General features: G+C 39.9%; 2 protein-coding genes across 4 annotated transcripts; both read right to left on the bottom strand.

Moving 5' to 3' along the window:
- Nucleotides 1-989: 989 nt before the first annotated feature.
- On the bottom strand, nucleotides 990-9,791 carry LOC113159184 (RING finger protein 122-like). Of its 2 annotated transcripts, none has more exons than XM_026355736.1 (6): nucleotides 8,873-9,791; nucleotides 6,328-6,500; nucleotides 4,726-4,768; nucleotides 4,564-4,605; nucleotides 3,993-4,075; nucleotides 990-3,255 (listed from the first exon to the last, which is right to left on the bottom strand). In XM_026355736.1, exons 2-6 carry the CDS (start codon nucleotides 6,435-6,437, stop codon nucleotides 3,135-3,137), a joined length of 399 nt encoding a protein of 132 aa, XP_026211521.1. In that variant the 5' UTR covers nucleotides 6,438-6,500; nucleotides 8,873-9,791; the 3' UTR covers nucleotides 990-3,134. The 2 variants fall into 2 exon arrangements, with proteins under 2 accessions (XP_026211521.1, XP_026211520.1); XM_026355735.1 differs by having other exon boundaries at nucleotides 6,328-6,484; nucleotides 8,873-9,789.
- A 2,625-nt stretch (nucleotides 9,792-12,416) lies between these two features.
- On the bottom strand, nucleotides 12,417-13,753 carry LOC113159588. 2 transcript variants are annotated; one of them, XM_026356359.1, is made up of 5 exons: nucleotides 13,574-13,753; nucleotides 13,370-13,462; nucleotides 13,040-13,246; nucleotides 12,857-12,949; nucleotides 12,417-12,751 (listed from the first exon to the last, which is right to left on the bottom strand). In XM_026356359.1, the coding sequence occupies exons 1-5, from the start codon at nucleotides 13,685-13,687 to the stop codon at nucleotides 12,554-12,556; spliced, it is 705 nt and encodes a 234-aa protein (XP_026212144.1). In that variant the 5' UTR covers nucleotides 13,688-13,753; the 3' UTR covers nucleotides 12,417-12,553. The 2 variants fall into 2 exon arrangements, with proteins under 2 accessions (XP_026212144.1, XP_026212143.1); XM_026356358.1 differs by having other exon boundaries at nucleotides 13,568-13,753.
- Between the last annotated feature and the right edge of the window lie 1,631 nt (nucleotides 13,754-15,384).

Raw genomic sequence — 15,384 nt, forward strand, 5'->3', positions numbered from 1 at the left:
TACTCAGGAGATGATCTGCTGATAAAATGTCTTACTCATCTCTTTAAGGGAATCTCTTGATCTGAAGATGCTGTTTGGAAACACTGACTGCTTTACTATCCTGGAGAGAGAAAAAAGAGATAAGTTGCAGAAAGAGTGAAAAGAAAAGACAAAAAGGGGCATGCTGCAGTCCATCATTTACTATTTTCTTGTAATAATACAGCAGGACATGGCAGTCATAATGTAACTGATTTATTTTCTTTATCTCTTAAGAAAATAATTTAAAACAATTACAACTCCCTGTTTAACTATTCTTTGATCAACCAGACAATAGGCTGCTGTAATTGTGCAAGTTGCTGGATGCAGAACAGTGCTTTGAGCTAAATGCTAACATGCAATTGTTTAGGTTAGACAGTGTAATGTTTACCATGTTAATATCTTAGTTTAGCATGGTAGCTAAAATTTGCTAATTAGTACTTACAAAAGTACATAAGTGATTATTTTTGCAAGTGTTTCATATGCAACCAATTTAAAATTTTGACCAAATGATTATGATGCTACAAAATAGAGAATCACGTAATGTCTTTAGGATACATCCTCTGAGAACAATGAATGTCTGTACAAAATAAATGCCAATCCATCTACTGAATGTTGCAATATGTCACTGGATGAGTAAATATTTTGACCTGTCTGTAGTCCTACATGAAAAGTCATTTGGATTCATCCTCTGAGAACCATGAATGTGGTTACAATATTTGATGGCAAGCATCTTTTACATGAAAATGTGAAACATCTTTTTAAAATCAATATAAAAAACATGTTTAATTGTTGAGATATTTAAATCTGTTCTGTCTGAGACTAAAAACTATCAAATAAAAGCAGATTTCTTTTTATCTCGGGTGCATCAGTGGTTGCACCTGATTAGTGATAATACTGTGATTATAATGTACATATTGTGAACAAGATCGACTAATAACCCACTCATAACAAAGACTGGGCACCAACAGGACAATGGTATCACTTTTCCCATATATTGTAACAACAATATACAAATAAACAGCTCTATATTAACATGTAGCAAAACTAGAAAAAAGATTTGGGTTCTTAATCAAACACTGGTTGTTTTTGTGAAGTCAGAAACTTTAGAAGCATTTACAATTTACACAGCACTCATAGTATATCACAAGGTACAAACAGGGAATGTCATTTATGGGGCACCTCACTCAGACACAAAACCAGCTCAAACTGGCTCTTCATATCAGTGCAGTGTGTCTATTTATATCACTCCAGTACTGAGCACTTCTTAGACATTAGATATAGTCACTGAAGAAGGGTTGTCTGTGACACAGGCAAATATTACATTCTACCATTTGACAAATGACAGTGGGAGTGTTACAGCATCACCGACACACTTTACCTTTTATTGAAAGCCAGTTGTGATACCAAACAGTTTTTCTTAACAATAACTTAAAACCTATGTACATATATATGTATGTGTGATATTTTAGTGGTTGAGTCGCTTAGGGCTTCTTACTTGTAGGCATGTAACAACATGTAGTTCCTTTCTATCAGATCCCATATGACTCGACTGACTTGACATTTAAAGCTTCATTACCTTCTCTCAGCAGTGGCAACACACTGTTGGATGGAGGTGACTGACTTGTGAGACAATGGAAAATTACAGCCAAAACACACACACACACATTTCTTAATTTACACTTGTCTTACTTTTCTTTATGAAACAGACCTCTCTGTATACTTTACCACTGCACATATAGTATTTCATTACAGTCTTCATTTGCTATTAAATTTGGGGCAACAGTGAGCCAGAAGAGCTTCTGATATCTGCAAGGCTGGTGTCATCCGGTGGCTGAATCTTCTTCTTTCCAAGCTCCAGGCTCTTAAGTTGTGGTAAAAGACTAAGACACATAACATTCATGTGGATCTGCATATAAATTTAAAGGGGAAACCAAGAAGAAGCAGGCTGCAATTTGTCATACTAAGATTTCTCAGAGGCAGAGCTGCTCTGGTGGCACAAATAATCTCATTAGTTGAGTTACAGCAATTACACTGCACATCAACATCCCCAAAGTGCTAAGGGCCCTATTTAGTTGACACAGAAGACTCCTTGCTAAAACTATAATATCTGAACCAACTTACTGTTTCATTTAATAGTAAGTGACAACTAGCTGGTGTCTCCACAGCCTGATGCTGCTGTTGGTGATGACGTTATCATTTTGGTGGCGATGCCTTGGTGATGTTGTCTTGATGTCACAGACACTTTGAGTTGCACCAAAGGTTTCTGCATGATCAAAGCTCAGCGGTTGAACCCGAAGAACTACAGTTTCCCTGCAGGCTACTGGAACTAACGCTAAAGTGAAGTCCAGCGAAAAAAGACAAGCAATGATTCTCTCGCAATAAAAAAAGCCTGGAGTTCAGCTTCATGGCTCGTCACCACCTTGGCAGGCAATCCATCACTTTTCCATATCCCTTCATATAACCAGCTTATATATACTGTGATAAGGAGTAGACAGGGATTTCAGGCAATTATGAGTCATCACCATTTTGTACCATTACTGACAGGTGTAATCTTCTAAAATGACAATACATAGAAACGATTAGCTAAAAAAAAAAAAGACACTATATTTTTTATTTAACTGTGAGATCAGCTGATGGCAGTGTATAGTGCACTCATTGTACACGTTGTCCAATTCTATGTCCATGGATGTTCTTCTGCCTTCTACTAAAGTCAGATAAGACTGTCACCATTGCACACATGTAGTGGAAACAGCTTACTGACAACTTCGATATCTAGATAATCTAGCTTAAATTTGAGTGGTTTTGAGAAGATCTGCACTTTTAAGGCACTTGTGTATTATCATTTTATAGCATCTAGCTACTGTATGTACTGACAATTGCAGTATTTAGGCTTTTTCTAGTATTAGTGAAAAGTGGTTGCCACCTCTGTCTCAATGTGATGCACTATACCAGGGACTGGAGGTTCTGGAGCTCATGCTTGATCTCATACAAATACAGTATCAACTGTAACTGCTACTTTCAGAGTAGCTCTGCCTCAGTTTTTTTTTTTTTTTTAATTAAAACTACAATTGATTGGAGAGCATGAGGTGCTGCCGGATATATACTGTGTTCCCCTCTCAGACTTCCAGGAGACTCTGTGGCTGCTCGGATGCTTGTGGGGGCTCAGGCTGGAGGCGACAAATGGGCTTGTTGCACATCGGGCAGACACTGCGAATCTCTAACCATTTTAGCAGACACCTGAGAAAAGCACATTGTTGACAGACATATTACCACACTTTGAAGACAAAATGCAATGCAAAGGTACTTTGTCTATATATCTATCTATAAACTACAGGGATCTAAAAAAAGAAACAGCAGCTTAATTAACACATGTAAAACAGGAATGAACTGATATTTACACAGTTCACAGTTACTGGCGATACAGGTAGGGAAAAGTCAGTCAGGACGGCAAGCAAGCCGGTCTATTGTCACACCTGTGCTGCAGGGTAATAACAGATCTCAGATGCATAAAGAATACTCATGTTTAGACTTGCAGGAATATATGTTGTCAGTCATTCGCTCATCATTTTCTGCATACCTAAAGTTACTGCTTATCCTTTTATGAAAATCATTGCTTTCCTGAATAAAGCAGTCGAAGAGGCAGACAATTTGACTTTACGTTTGGTTGGCTGGAACCCCCATGAAGTCAAATGTATGTGTCTAACTGGTTAGTCAAGATTTCTTAACATGAAGTAGTCTTTTTTTTTAAATAGACAGTGGATTTGATGGCACAGTGGCTGCTCCAAAAGTCCCATTCCACACTGTTTCAATTGATGATTGTCTGCAGCTTCATTATTAAAAATAATTTAATATTTGAATCAATAAAATTAGCTGCATGATTACCAATTCGTGAAACAGCTAAACAAATAAATCAAATCTGTGACTTCTAAATACTGTTGTGTGTGTGTGTCAACTGTAAAGGCTGTAGAACATACTTCTTGTGAAAAGCGTGGGAACACGGACACACTCCGAGCTCGTCCCTGCTGCGAAACTCTTCTAAACACACAGCACATGTTTGCTGACGGGAAGAAATGACAGGTTATCAAATCAGGTCCGAAACAAAACACTTTCCTGAACCTAATCACAACTATTATGTAGTATTTAAATGGGTAATAGCTTTTAAGATGGCTATAGGCACTGTAACACCAGCTAGCTAATTAAAATGCCATCAAGATCTTTTTCACAAGCATTCTAAAAAATAAATACCTAGGGCCAAAGTGTCGTGTTTCAATAATTTTTAAAGAACATTTCTGAAAACAGAATATTTTTTAGGTTTGTGTAGTTATCATCCTGAATGCCAATGAAATATTGATGGGAACAACTGTGACTCCGTAACACATTTACACTATAATTACCAAATGTAAAATGCATTTTTCATATGTAGAAGTACATTTGCTGCATAAAATTGTAGCCATCTCTTTATTTTGCACAAACACTTTCTGTTTTTTGAACCACCCTCTTTTATAAGAATTTCCGTCAATCCCATTCACACTGTATTTAACTTACACCAAGAAGGCTCAGTTTCTTTCCTGCTCCTTTTAAGACAACCTGTTGACATGAATGGATTGGTTTTAAAATGCATGTAGCTCAAGAGGCAAATAATAATAATTATTATAATAATAACAATATAGTCTGAATAACATTTGACTTATTACAACATTACATTACCTCATTGTAGCCGTACTGTTCTCTTGCACCTTGTCGCCGCAATCTGTAAAGCATTAAATAAACACAAACTTGTAATTTTGAGTCACAATAATTCTACAGTGTGCCTTATGGCTTCGTTTCTGTCTTCATCAGGGCATGTCTTGTCAAGCTGTATGAATCAGCTGAGATTCTGCTTGAGTCAGTCTTGGAATTCACACAGTGACAAAGTCAAGTAACAGCCTGTGCATATGCGCTCATCACGAGCAGATCTACTACATGTTGAGGGAACACAGCTCTATGTAGGAATTCTAAGCTGTTGAAAGCTTAAATGGGTCAACATTACTTTGGGTCAAGTAAACATGTAAAAATGTTCTTAAATGAGTTAAATGAGATGTTCATTACTGGACAAGAAGAGGAGCATTCATCCTCTATCCATGAAACCAAACTCGGACCACCACTACAGCTCTGTGAAACCAACTGTAAATACTGCTCTCACACACTCCAACAACAGACAGCACATCATGCATTCCCTTGTTGTATAATGACAAACCAGGGCATTCAAAAATGACCTGCATCAACCTCAAATCACAATATTAAAACCAAGTTGAGAGTTTAACCAACTCTCCCCACATGAAAGCAAACGAGGCCAACTGGCAAGTCAGGCTATAGATGAAATATTAGCTCGCTGCTGCAGTCTAAGAACATTGATTTAAATTTTGTTTTGTCACATATTGAATTGAGGGTAGGAAATATACAACCAGTGAACAACATACCTTTGTGCTATTTTCTAATTGATATGTTAAGTAAGTTAGTTTTACACTGACACATTGACAGGCAACCATCAATCAGGAATCACCAATGTAATGCATGTGTTTGGATTGTGGGAGCAGATCAGAGTACTCCACGGAAACCTACACACCCAGGACCTTCTTGCTGTGAGGCGGGAGTCAGAAATTAAAGTCAGTTTACAGCCTAATTGATATTTCAAGTATGGAATAATTGCTTAGTACTGCTCTCCGTGCCAGCAGGTGGTGGTCTGTTTTGGTCAGTATAAACTGGAAAGTGGCCTCTTACCAATATATTCTTATTGCTAATCAAGAACATGTCTCATAAGAAGTTGTAAATAGCGCTAGAGTCCGTTTCTCTTGTTGTGCACTAAGCTCGACAGCAAATTAAAGTGATCTCTGTCACTAATGAGTTCTGCTGCGGATTCATCATGCTGATTTGGCTGAAAACCACTGACAGGGGTCTGACTGGTACCTGTGCCCAGAAACCAGGGCGACAGACGGTTGTCTGCCAACCGCCAGCTTGGTCTGTCCTGGGTTTGACAGAATAAGCGTTATAGATAATTGATAGATGGCTAGCTGGATGGAAGGTATAAGACAGAAACCAATCCTGGGTAACTGGATAAACTGTGTTCGGCCATTCAGAATTGGTATCTTCCAGCTTTTGATTGACTGAACATTCCTTTTTCTAAATAGTCATCAGAGAGTTAGTCAGGATAGCTGGAAAACAAGGCCTGTAGTAGATAATAGTTACAGTATGTTTGTCTCTCTCTCTCTTCACCTTTACAGCTAACATCAATAACTATATATTATATAGACACTGTCTGTTGTCTCGTACCTGAACAGGTAGCAGCAGAAGGTTAGGCTGAGCATGAGGATGAAAAGACCGATGCCCAGGGTGATGATGTAGACGTTGAGCGGCAGGTGGAAAAGCTCTTCAGATGTCATCTTGCAGTCGGGTTCGAAATTTTGCAATCCAAGCTCACACAGGCACCCTGAGAGGACAAGACCCTTCAAATAAGAACATGTCATTTGCATAGGTTTGTATTCTGCATTATCAACTATGAATCAGTACAAACATGAATGCATATTTGTGCAGAAACTATATGCAAGCTGCCTACAGAGGGCGAAGTATTAACATACACACACAATCCAACTAGTTATCAAACTGTGCCACATCCATCACATCAGCATGTGATTTAACAAAAAGCTGGTTGGCCAGTGAGTGATTCCATTTAAACAAGGCACACACGAACACAGCCTGCTGTTGATAATAATGCAAACACAAACGTTTCAAACATTTTTAAAACACGAGCAACGCCACAGTCAGACGATTCAGTTGCGAGGATCGTCGTCTACATAATGTGGCATTTAGAGACACGGCAGGAGTCATCAAGAAAGAATGTGTGTTCCTCCGTACGCTGTTTGCTGCACAGACAGAGGATGTTAGCATAAATAGTTTGCAAAATTCACAGTGATGTGGGCGACCTTCCACGTTTTACCGTTTTTCTGAACAATCTGGTTGTTGATCTGTTTCTTTTCTCCACCCAGAACTGACTTTCATGTTTAACGTGAATGTCATCACTCTTACTTACAAGCACCCAGATAATCATCAGTCCCCCTCAGCTCTATGAAGCAAATGAGCGTCTTTGACCTCATTGTTTAGTTTTTACGGCCCCCAGCTTTTCTGTTGTGGTTAGGTCTCACTGTTCTCTTCAACCTTGCTTCCTGCTGCAGTAGGCCGCTGTCTTTAGCTGAAATGCTCTGATCATCCTACTGTGCACGGTAATACCTGTCCAGCAACAACAACGGCCAACAGTGGAGCATCTACCAGTTGAATAGTCCCTCAGGGGGGTTCATTTTAATGTTGCACCTGTACCTATAAATGATGCCTGCTGTAGCTTTGGGGGACAGCAACCTAATTATGATCCTGCTTTGGAGGAACTAAAGAAACCTTCAGTCAACAAGCCAACATTTGCTGAAATCGAGTTGTTCCATTTGTCTTCTGGGGTCAGTTTAGACCTTTTTCAAGTCTGAGCAGTAAAATTGGACATGTACTGCTTCCGAGTGATCAAACAAATCACCGTCAAAGCAGGGTTAATGTTGATTTAAATACACTGTACCAAGACTCAATGTACACGTTTGTATTTTGCTATTACAGTAAAAATGAGTCCAGGTCTTTCAGCCCACTTAGCTTCATTAGAGGCTTCTCGGTGTGTTACCATCAGCACAGGTCTTCATGATTAATATTTCCCTCATAATACATCCCCCAGTCTGGCTGTGTGTGTGTGTGTGTGTGTGTATCTGTGTAACCGGTAAGGCCTGGCACTCCAGCACCGCGCTGCATCTGTGAAGCTTCTCGTTTCAGACTGCAACGTAATACCGCTTCTTGAGCTGAGTTTTTCAACTTGGGTGAAAGTTGACGTACAAGTACAAATTTGCATTTTGTGTTTTTCTAATAAATGTCCCTCTGCCCTTCCGCATGGTAAAAAAATATTTCTCTGCTTCCATCTGAAATACTCCACGTGACATCATCTGAAGGTGCTTTACAGTGCCGCTGATGTCATGTGGAGGAGAAGGTTGACTGAGGCCCGCTTCTGTAGTACGAGCAAACAGATGACATCATAAACTGAAAAAAGAGAAACACTGAATATAGGGAAGTCAGATGGAAAAAAACACACATATACACACTCCCCAGAAAAGAAGCACAGAAAGCAAACTTAATATCTGACTTGTGTCGAGCCCCTGGTTCTCTAGTGAGCAGGATTGAGCGCAGTAACATGTCACAGTGAGGGGCTTTTGTTTTTTGGTATAGGCTCGACAGCAGGTTTGGATAAAGGAGCAGGCAGCTGTAATCGTAGCACGATGTTAGTAAATCATTGATAGTGGAGAACCAAAAGGTTGCTAACTGTGCAAATGCATGCAGCATGCTCGGGACTCTGCCTGCACACTGTTAAACAGGAAGAGTAGCTTTGGTTTTACTTTTACTTGCACTGCACCTCAGGTCGTGTCATGTCAGCCGTGAAACCTATAAGAAACACATGAGGGGTGATGTGTGATGCTGGTTCCTAAACAGTAGGTCCTGTTTTAACTTTGCCTATAAACTATCCCATTAAGATTTGATTTTGGCCGCAGCCATCCATCAATTCACTGATAGGTTCGTGTGTAAGGTCGCTGACATTTTCTCTCACGACTGCTTTTAAACCTGTTGCAAGGAAACAGCTGCAGCACGGTCTGATCCAAAGCAATCAGCCACCTAATCAGGAAATGTGCCATTAAATAGGTGAAGAAACACGAGTTTCAGAATGAGTCGCAGTTAAGTTCATACAAATCCCTGGCGTTCGTTGGAACTCGTTTCTGTGAGCTCTTGAAGTGTGACTTACCGTTACACCATTGGACAGGATGCATCAAATGTTGATGTTGTAACTTCTCCAACGTCGCTGGTTTCCACGGCTTCCTCTGCAGCTTCTTACTGGCAGTGAGAAGATTTAGGTTCAGACTAGTTCACGTGTGTTGACAGCAGATGTGCAGTGGGTCTAACACTTCCTCAAGAAAACATCATTCCATTAAAGTGATTCTTCAGTCAGCAGGGAGGATTTACTCTCTAACAATGTGATGCTAAGCTCCACCTTAAATGAGATTTAGACTGTGAATGTGTCAGAGAAACGAATATCCCTTTGTGTGTTCCCTGTGCACGACAAAGAAAACTGTCTTAGAGCTGAACCACGAGCCTTGTCACTGCCACTGTGAGGAAATATACTCTAAATCCCATCCAGCACTCTGGATCTCTCAATCTGAATCTGGCAGTGCACAGTCTCTGCTTTTGTGCTTTGTCTCCCCTTCAAAACATTGTCACGAGTCTCTCCCTCCCCTCTTTTTCCTCTTCTTTTCTCTGCTCTCGTCCTCTTTCCTCTCTCCTCTGTCCTCTCCTCTCAGATCTCCACGTCGCTTTCCTCCTCACTGGCTGTGAAAATCTGCCGCTGGCCAATTATGGAGAGACAAAGGGAAGGACATGGATGGGTTCCCCGGCAGCTCGGCCAGGCAGGCAGCCTCAGTGCTCCTGTGCAGAGCAGCTCCTCATTTCTAGCCCTGCCTTTCCTGCTCTGGACACAGAATCCAGGAAAGGAATCAAACACAGGAAGCTAATGTTCCTTCACATCCAGGCAATGTCCCCTGTTGTCCTGCGTTTTCCCTCTCACGTTCTCTCTCCTCCTCGCCTCTTCCTTGTCTCTATCTTCTCCACTTCTCGTCTGCAGCTCTCAGTTTGTAAACAGATCCCTGCTCATGTGATTCGCTGTCTGCATCAGCTCTGCTTTCACCGCCCCCTCCTTCCTCCCTCCCTCCCTCCCTCCCCGCCTGCCTGCCCTCTCTTTACCCCTCGGCCGTCTGAGTTTTTCCTTTCATACACAACCCCCTCCTTCCTTTGCAGCTGCAAGCTATTATTGAAGTAGCTGCAGAGCAGATGGCAGACAGGCAGATGTGGAAACAGTTGTGAGGGTAGGATATGATATGATAATTCTAATTGACTGCATGCTGTTTGAACTAACTATCATTTACAGAGGCTCTCGTGGAAGATCACAGCCCAGACTGATGCTGACCTTTGATCTGCTAACCCTGAGACTTTGCTACCGACTGAGCAAAGCAGACAACTGCCCCCGTGGCCCTGGACTCTCATGTGGAACCGAAGGTTTAAGGTTGTGTTAGTTTTTTGGCAATTTAATTCATTAGAAATATGTTTGCTAATGCTGTAAAATCACCACTAAAGCACTGTAGAATCTCAACTGGAACCTAAAGGCACAACTAAAGGCCTTGTTTTGCAGAAGGGGCCTAAGTTAAAGTCTAGTTATAGACTTAAAGACCCGTCACACAAGCACCATATTCATCTGTGCGTTTTGAATCATGCAGGCGTATTGTGTTTTCTCACTACATGTTGAGGATATGGTGACAATTATCATGAATGTCAGTCAATACAATGATACTGATCATAGTAGTAAAATGTTATCAAGCATTGTTCTATTTCCCCAACAAATATGCAGCGTTGCAGCACAACATCCAGTTTAACTACTACTTCCTGAACGTCTTTAGTTGTGTTGAGACACTCTAGCACTTAAAATGGAAAGAAATCAACACTTGAGATGAAACCTGCTCCATAACCTTTAAGAAAAACCACAGTCTTTCACAAAATGTAACCAAAGTGCTTCTGTTTTCAAAACCTACCACATTGCATCAGAATGTAATCAATCCAGTGCATCAAGTTCCCTTTGAAAACATAACTGTGTTTGCAGTTTAGCTGCATGGGAACATCCTTTTCAGGAGGCACCGTGAAATGTGAAGGTCAAAGTTGAGAAAGTTGAATTTAACCCATTACTTTAATTTATATTGTGTTTACATGGTGCATTTCACAATTTCTTAATGCACACACACACAAACACACACACACACAGTGCACGTACTTGCTTAAAAAGTAATCCACTAGATAGAAACACCACTTCAAATTCTTTACTCCAGTACTCTAATACTGACTCAAAGTACAAAGGTAGCTACTAGTACTAATACTAATACTGTACAGTACTTAGGTAAACAGACTTAGGATAGGTTCACAGTTTTTCATGTATGAAAGTACAGTATGTGGGAGACTGAAGTCAACTGAGAGATCAGAATTGACCTTTTTCATCAAATGGAGTAAATAATTTTTATTTCTGTTGTTCTCACTTTAACCAAATGAACAGAGCTACAGGTGTAAACACTTCTGCAGTGAAACTATTCATAAACTATTTAGTTTTTGTGTTTTTTTGATGTCATCAGAGGGGATAAACATTGTGGGTGATGGATTCAAAACAGTGTGTTAGCTTTAAGATATGTGAACGAATAGAGCTCCATCTACTGGCCGGTGTGTAGAAGTGCAGCTTAGGATTTGACTACCACTGGAAAGTATTTACCAAGTTTACCAAAAGCTGTGCATGTCAAAAGATCCACTGACACAAAGTTCAGTGTGTGTCCGTAATGTATAAAAACCCCACTTTCAGACTTTGTACAACAGCCTTACACATGAAACATGACGTTTCTGATTGAACTGTAAACAGATCCCAACAAATAAGCTGCTCGTGATCAGCTGGCCGTGGTATTATGCCACACTGTTTGTTACCTTGAATGTTTCCTAATCAAGCAAGACAGAAATCTTAAGGACTTTGACTTGTGTTAAGAAGTGAAAACTGAATTTCATCATCCTATATATCCTAATAACTACTGACCTTAACATCCCCACAGTGGATCTACTGTAGGTATTGACAGTCAATAACTGTTGGCCTGCATAACATGTTTCCCTTTCCTTTTCCAAGGATGATAGTGTGGAAAATTACTGTTTAGTATTTGCCAAATTACAATATACAAAAATGTTTCTCAGTGTCAAAACAATTAGTTACAGGCCACTTAAAAATGTTTGAGTCAGTTCTTTTTTTATTGCAGTATGTATTAAGCATAATGTATAATTTATACACTATTAAAATGCAACCTTTATTTTCATAAGGAGGTGTGTTGTTTTTTTCTAAAAGCATGCAAATCATTAAACCCCTTTTCATTATGAAGAGATCATGTTTTAGGAGAAACTCGACTGAACTGGATCAAACTACTGCGCTGTAATAAATTAGCATTCATGTCTCGAGAAACATTTCTTTCCATGACATCTGCTGCCATCGCATCAATTATTTTACACAACAGACACCAGTATCACCAGTCTCTCCAATATCTCCACACCAAAAACATGAGGAACTAACCCAGAATGCAACTGGCAGTGTCTTGTTGAAATACCTACGTCTTACTCAATTCTGCCACCTTGTGACCAAAGCCTGTAATGACATTAAACACATCTTGGAGAAAGCATTGGGCAGCCACATAAAGTTTTACAATAAGGAGTCCAGGTCTGCAGAGGTTAAACTGTTTATTCACATCAATCTTGTTTCACATCAATCTTTTCATTGTTTTCAACATATGGAAACTACAGTTTAATCATGGTGTTTGATACAGTTTGATTGATGATGCTGTAGTATTTGCTTTGCATCCAGGATTTAGAGCGCACCTCGGTGCTGCTGATAGCGTCTTCTTCGTGGTGGCTTTGTTGAAAAAACTTTCCCAGCTTCTTCCTCAGCAAAAGAAATATAGATGTATTCGGAGCCAATTAAGGAGCCACTCAAATTATCCATGAGCCAATAGGCGGCGGAGTAGTCAGGAACCATCACCAGGGCACTTTTCTTCTTCTTCTCCACCTGATTTATGATTGTTCAGTGAGTGCAAACAGCATCTCACATGTTCAACACATCACATCGCTTACATTTATGATTGATGATGTCAAAACACTGAGCTGTACAAACCTTTACATCAATGGTGCTTGTAGGGAGGAGGCTGTACACGAGTTTCCTTAGATAGGAGCGTCTGGGAAAGTTATGGATGCGAAGACACAGATACTGACAAACAGAAACCAAAAGATGTACTCAAATTAGCCTGGGCACTGGAAAATGGACAACACAGCAGAAAAAGTTCAAATTCCTCATTACCTGGTTGTTAAATGAATTCCAAACGTCCAGATCGTCTTGTGGGAAATACGGGGGCCAGTCATAAGTATAATCTGATGTTTGATCTGTGTGGATCTCACTGACCTCAAAAAAGCTTGTGATGCTGTTCAGCGCCTTCATGGCGTTGGCAGCATCTTCAGCATCAGAATAAATCACCACAGCGTGTGCCTGTCCTTTTTTCACTGTTTTCTGAGAGGCGGAAGGAAAAAAATCATATTTGTGTGAAACTGCTGAAAACTGTGGAGCTAATTGAAAGTGAGCATGAGGGACATGTGTTGTTGTAAATAAATAAGAACATTTAAATAAAGTTACCTGAATGCTGGTGACGGATCCAAAAGGCAGGGTCAGCTTGAGCAGCTCCTCAGCAGAAAACCTTATGAGCTTGCTCATAGAGATTTTGATACTCTATCAGTGCAAAACATGTTTAAAAAAACAGACACATTGAATTTGTGAAGATGGAACATTTTTTTTACAGAGCAACTAAATGGGCACACGTTTCGTTCGGCTCACCCACACCTTTGAACGTGGCCTTTCCAGCTGAGTCTTCTTAGCAAATCCTTTTTTGAAGTGACCGCCGTAATCATAGCCGTAGTAGCCGTAGTAGTCGTACACGTCCTCAAAACCGTCCATGATTTTCTCCTGTTTGCAGAGCTGTGTGTTAAATGTCTGTAAAAGTAAACAGCAGTTGGTGATGTATTCCTGCACGGCAACAATTTGATTTGAACGTCAGTCTGACACTTAACTTCCACCTGGATACACTAAACATTCCAGTGTAGACTGGAGTTTCAGGAGGAAAAATACAGGCGCCTAACAAGAAGAAACATTTGAACATTTTTAAAAAATAAAAGCATGTGCACCTCCTTCACTTCTGTTGTGCTCTGTAATTTTTACATTTAAATACTATTACATGTAGCTCTGGCTGTGTTTCCACTACAAGCATCACCTGACTTCCATTAAACATTGTGTCAGATTGTTTTAGAGCTTGTGTGCTCTTTAATTTCAGCCTCTTTACCAGTTTTGTTCCTCTGTGATCCTCACATCTGTCTGTCCCTGTTTTTAACCTGGCTGCTCTTCATGTGATGGTCATTTGTAAAATGTTACACATGAGTTTCAGAGGAATCAACTGCGACCTTTTGTTAACTTAACATGTTCGGCAAAATGTTTTAATAATTTCAAGTTCTTTTAACTTAAAATGTCTAGTTTAAATCTTCAGACAACGTTTAAAACATTATTTATTCTGACTAATAATTTTTCCTTTTGTTCAATTGAAATAAACAAAGCTGACTTCCCAGCATGCCTTGTTTTACAATCAAAATTAGTCAGAGACTCTTCTTCTTTCATAAATTGAAGAAAACACTCATCTATTATCTTAACTACTTGTCCTCTGAGGGGTCACGGGAATGCTGGAGCCTATTCCAGCTGTCAGTGGACGAGATACACCCTGGACAAGGATTCTGTGATGGAAACGTTAAACGTTTTTAATATATACGAAACTGTTCATTTTCATAGTAATGAAAAAAATGCTAACAATGATAAAGGTTAGTGATTAATTCAGTGCCTATTTGTAGACACCAACAAAATGAAGCTGCAGATGGATGTTACAGAAGAAGCTGATTGGCTAATTTGAGAGTAGAAGATTGTGATTGGTTGTTGCTGTTGTTTGAACTCCATCAATTGAAATTACTCACATTTTCTTGACATTTAAGAAACTTTGACTTTCATAGGAACCTTCACTTTTGTAAACATTGTTTTCCTGTGGGTTTACAGTGTAAATGACCCTTTTTAATGCAAGTCAGTTTCAGATTATTCAGGTACTTTACATGGTATGGTATGGAGAATAACATATAGAGTTAGAAAATCCAACAAATCCCCCTTGAACAAGCATTAGATGACGAGTGGAGAGGAAAAAAGTCCAGTAATGGAAGAAACCTCCAGCAGAACCAGACTCAAGGGGGGCAGCCAGGTTGGTCCACAGCTGCACACAGGTACAATACAGCTCCGAAGTTGAGGATCCCTGCAGAAAGGTCCAGAGACACAGAGACAGAGAGGAAGAAACACAACTATGGTAAGTTTAATGTGATTCAAAATAGCTTCTTGATCAGCTTGAAATTGATGAAACCTCTATAAATAACATTGTTGAAATTGTGTCACTTGTTGTTGAGGATTAGGTAGAGATGATGAAGTCTCCTCTAGGTGTGGGGTCTTCTCTGGAGTTGGTGGTGATCACTGATGATGGAGAGGAGGAAGACATCCTCTACATTTGATCCACCTTCCACCCTCTCTGTCCCCATGTTGTCTTTCTAGTTCTGTACCTTATCCAAACACTG

The sequence above is a fragment of the Anabas testudineus genome, chromosome 15 (assembly GCF_900324465.2).
Source record: "Anabas testudineus chromosome 15, fAnaTes1.2, whole genome shotgun sequence".
NCBI classification, from domain to species: Eukaryota; Metazoa; Chordata; class Actinopteri; order Anabantiformes; family Anabantidae; genus Anabas; species Anabas testudineus.

What these genes read in the sequence shown, in the direction of transcription:
- LOC113159184 (XM_026355735.1), bottom strand. Translation starts at nt 8,897, where the DNA reads ATGCATCCTGTCCAATGGTGTAACG. An exon ending in AACAGTACGGCTACAATGAG is followed by an intron (nt 4,606 to 4,725) that starts GTAATGTAATGT and finishes TCATGTCAACAG; the next exon opens with GTTGTCTTAAAAGGAGCAGG. An exon ending in TCCCACGCTTTTCACAAGAA is followed by an intron (nt 3,256 to 3,992) that starts GTATGTTCTACA and finishes TGCTTTTCTCAG; the next exon opens with GTGTCTGCTAAAATGGTTAG.
- LOC113159588 (XM_026356358.1), bottom strand. Translation starts at nt 13,687, where the DNA reads ATGGACGGTTTTGAGGACGTGTACGACTACTACGGCTACTACGGCTAT. An exon ending in GATCCGTCACCAGCATTCAG is followed by an intron (nt 13,247 to 13,369) that starts GTAACTTTATTT and finishes TCCGCCTCTCAG; the next exon opens with AAAACAGTGAAAAAAGGACA. An exon ending in CAAGCACCATTGATGTAAAG is followed by an intron (nt 12,752 to 12,856) that starts GTTTGTACAGCT and finishes ATCATAAATCAG; the next exon opens with GTGGAGAAGAAGAAGAAAAG.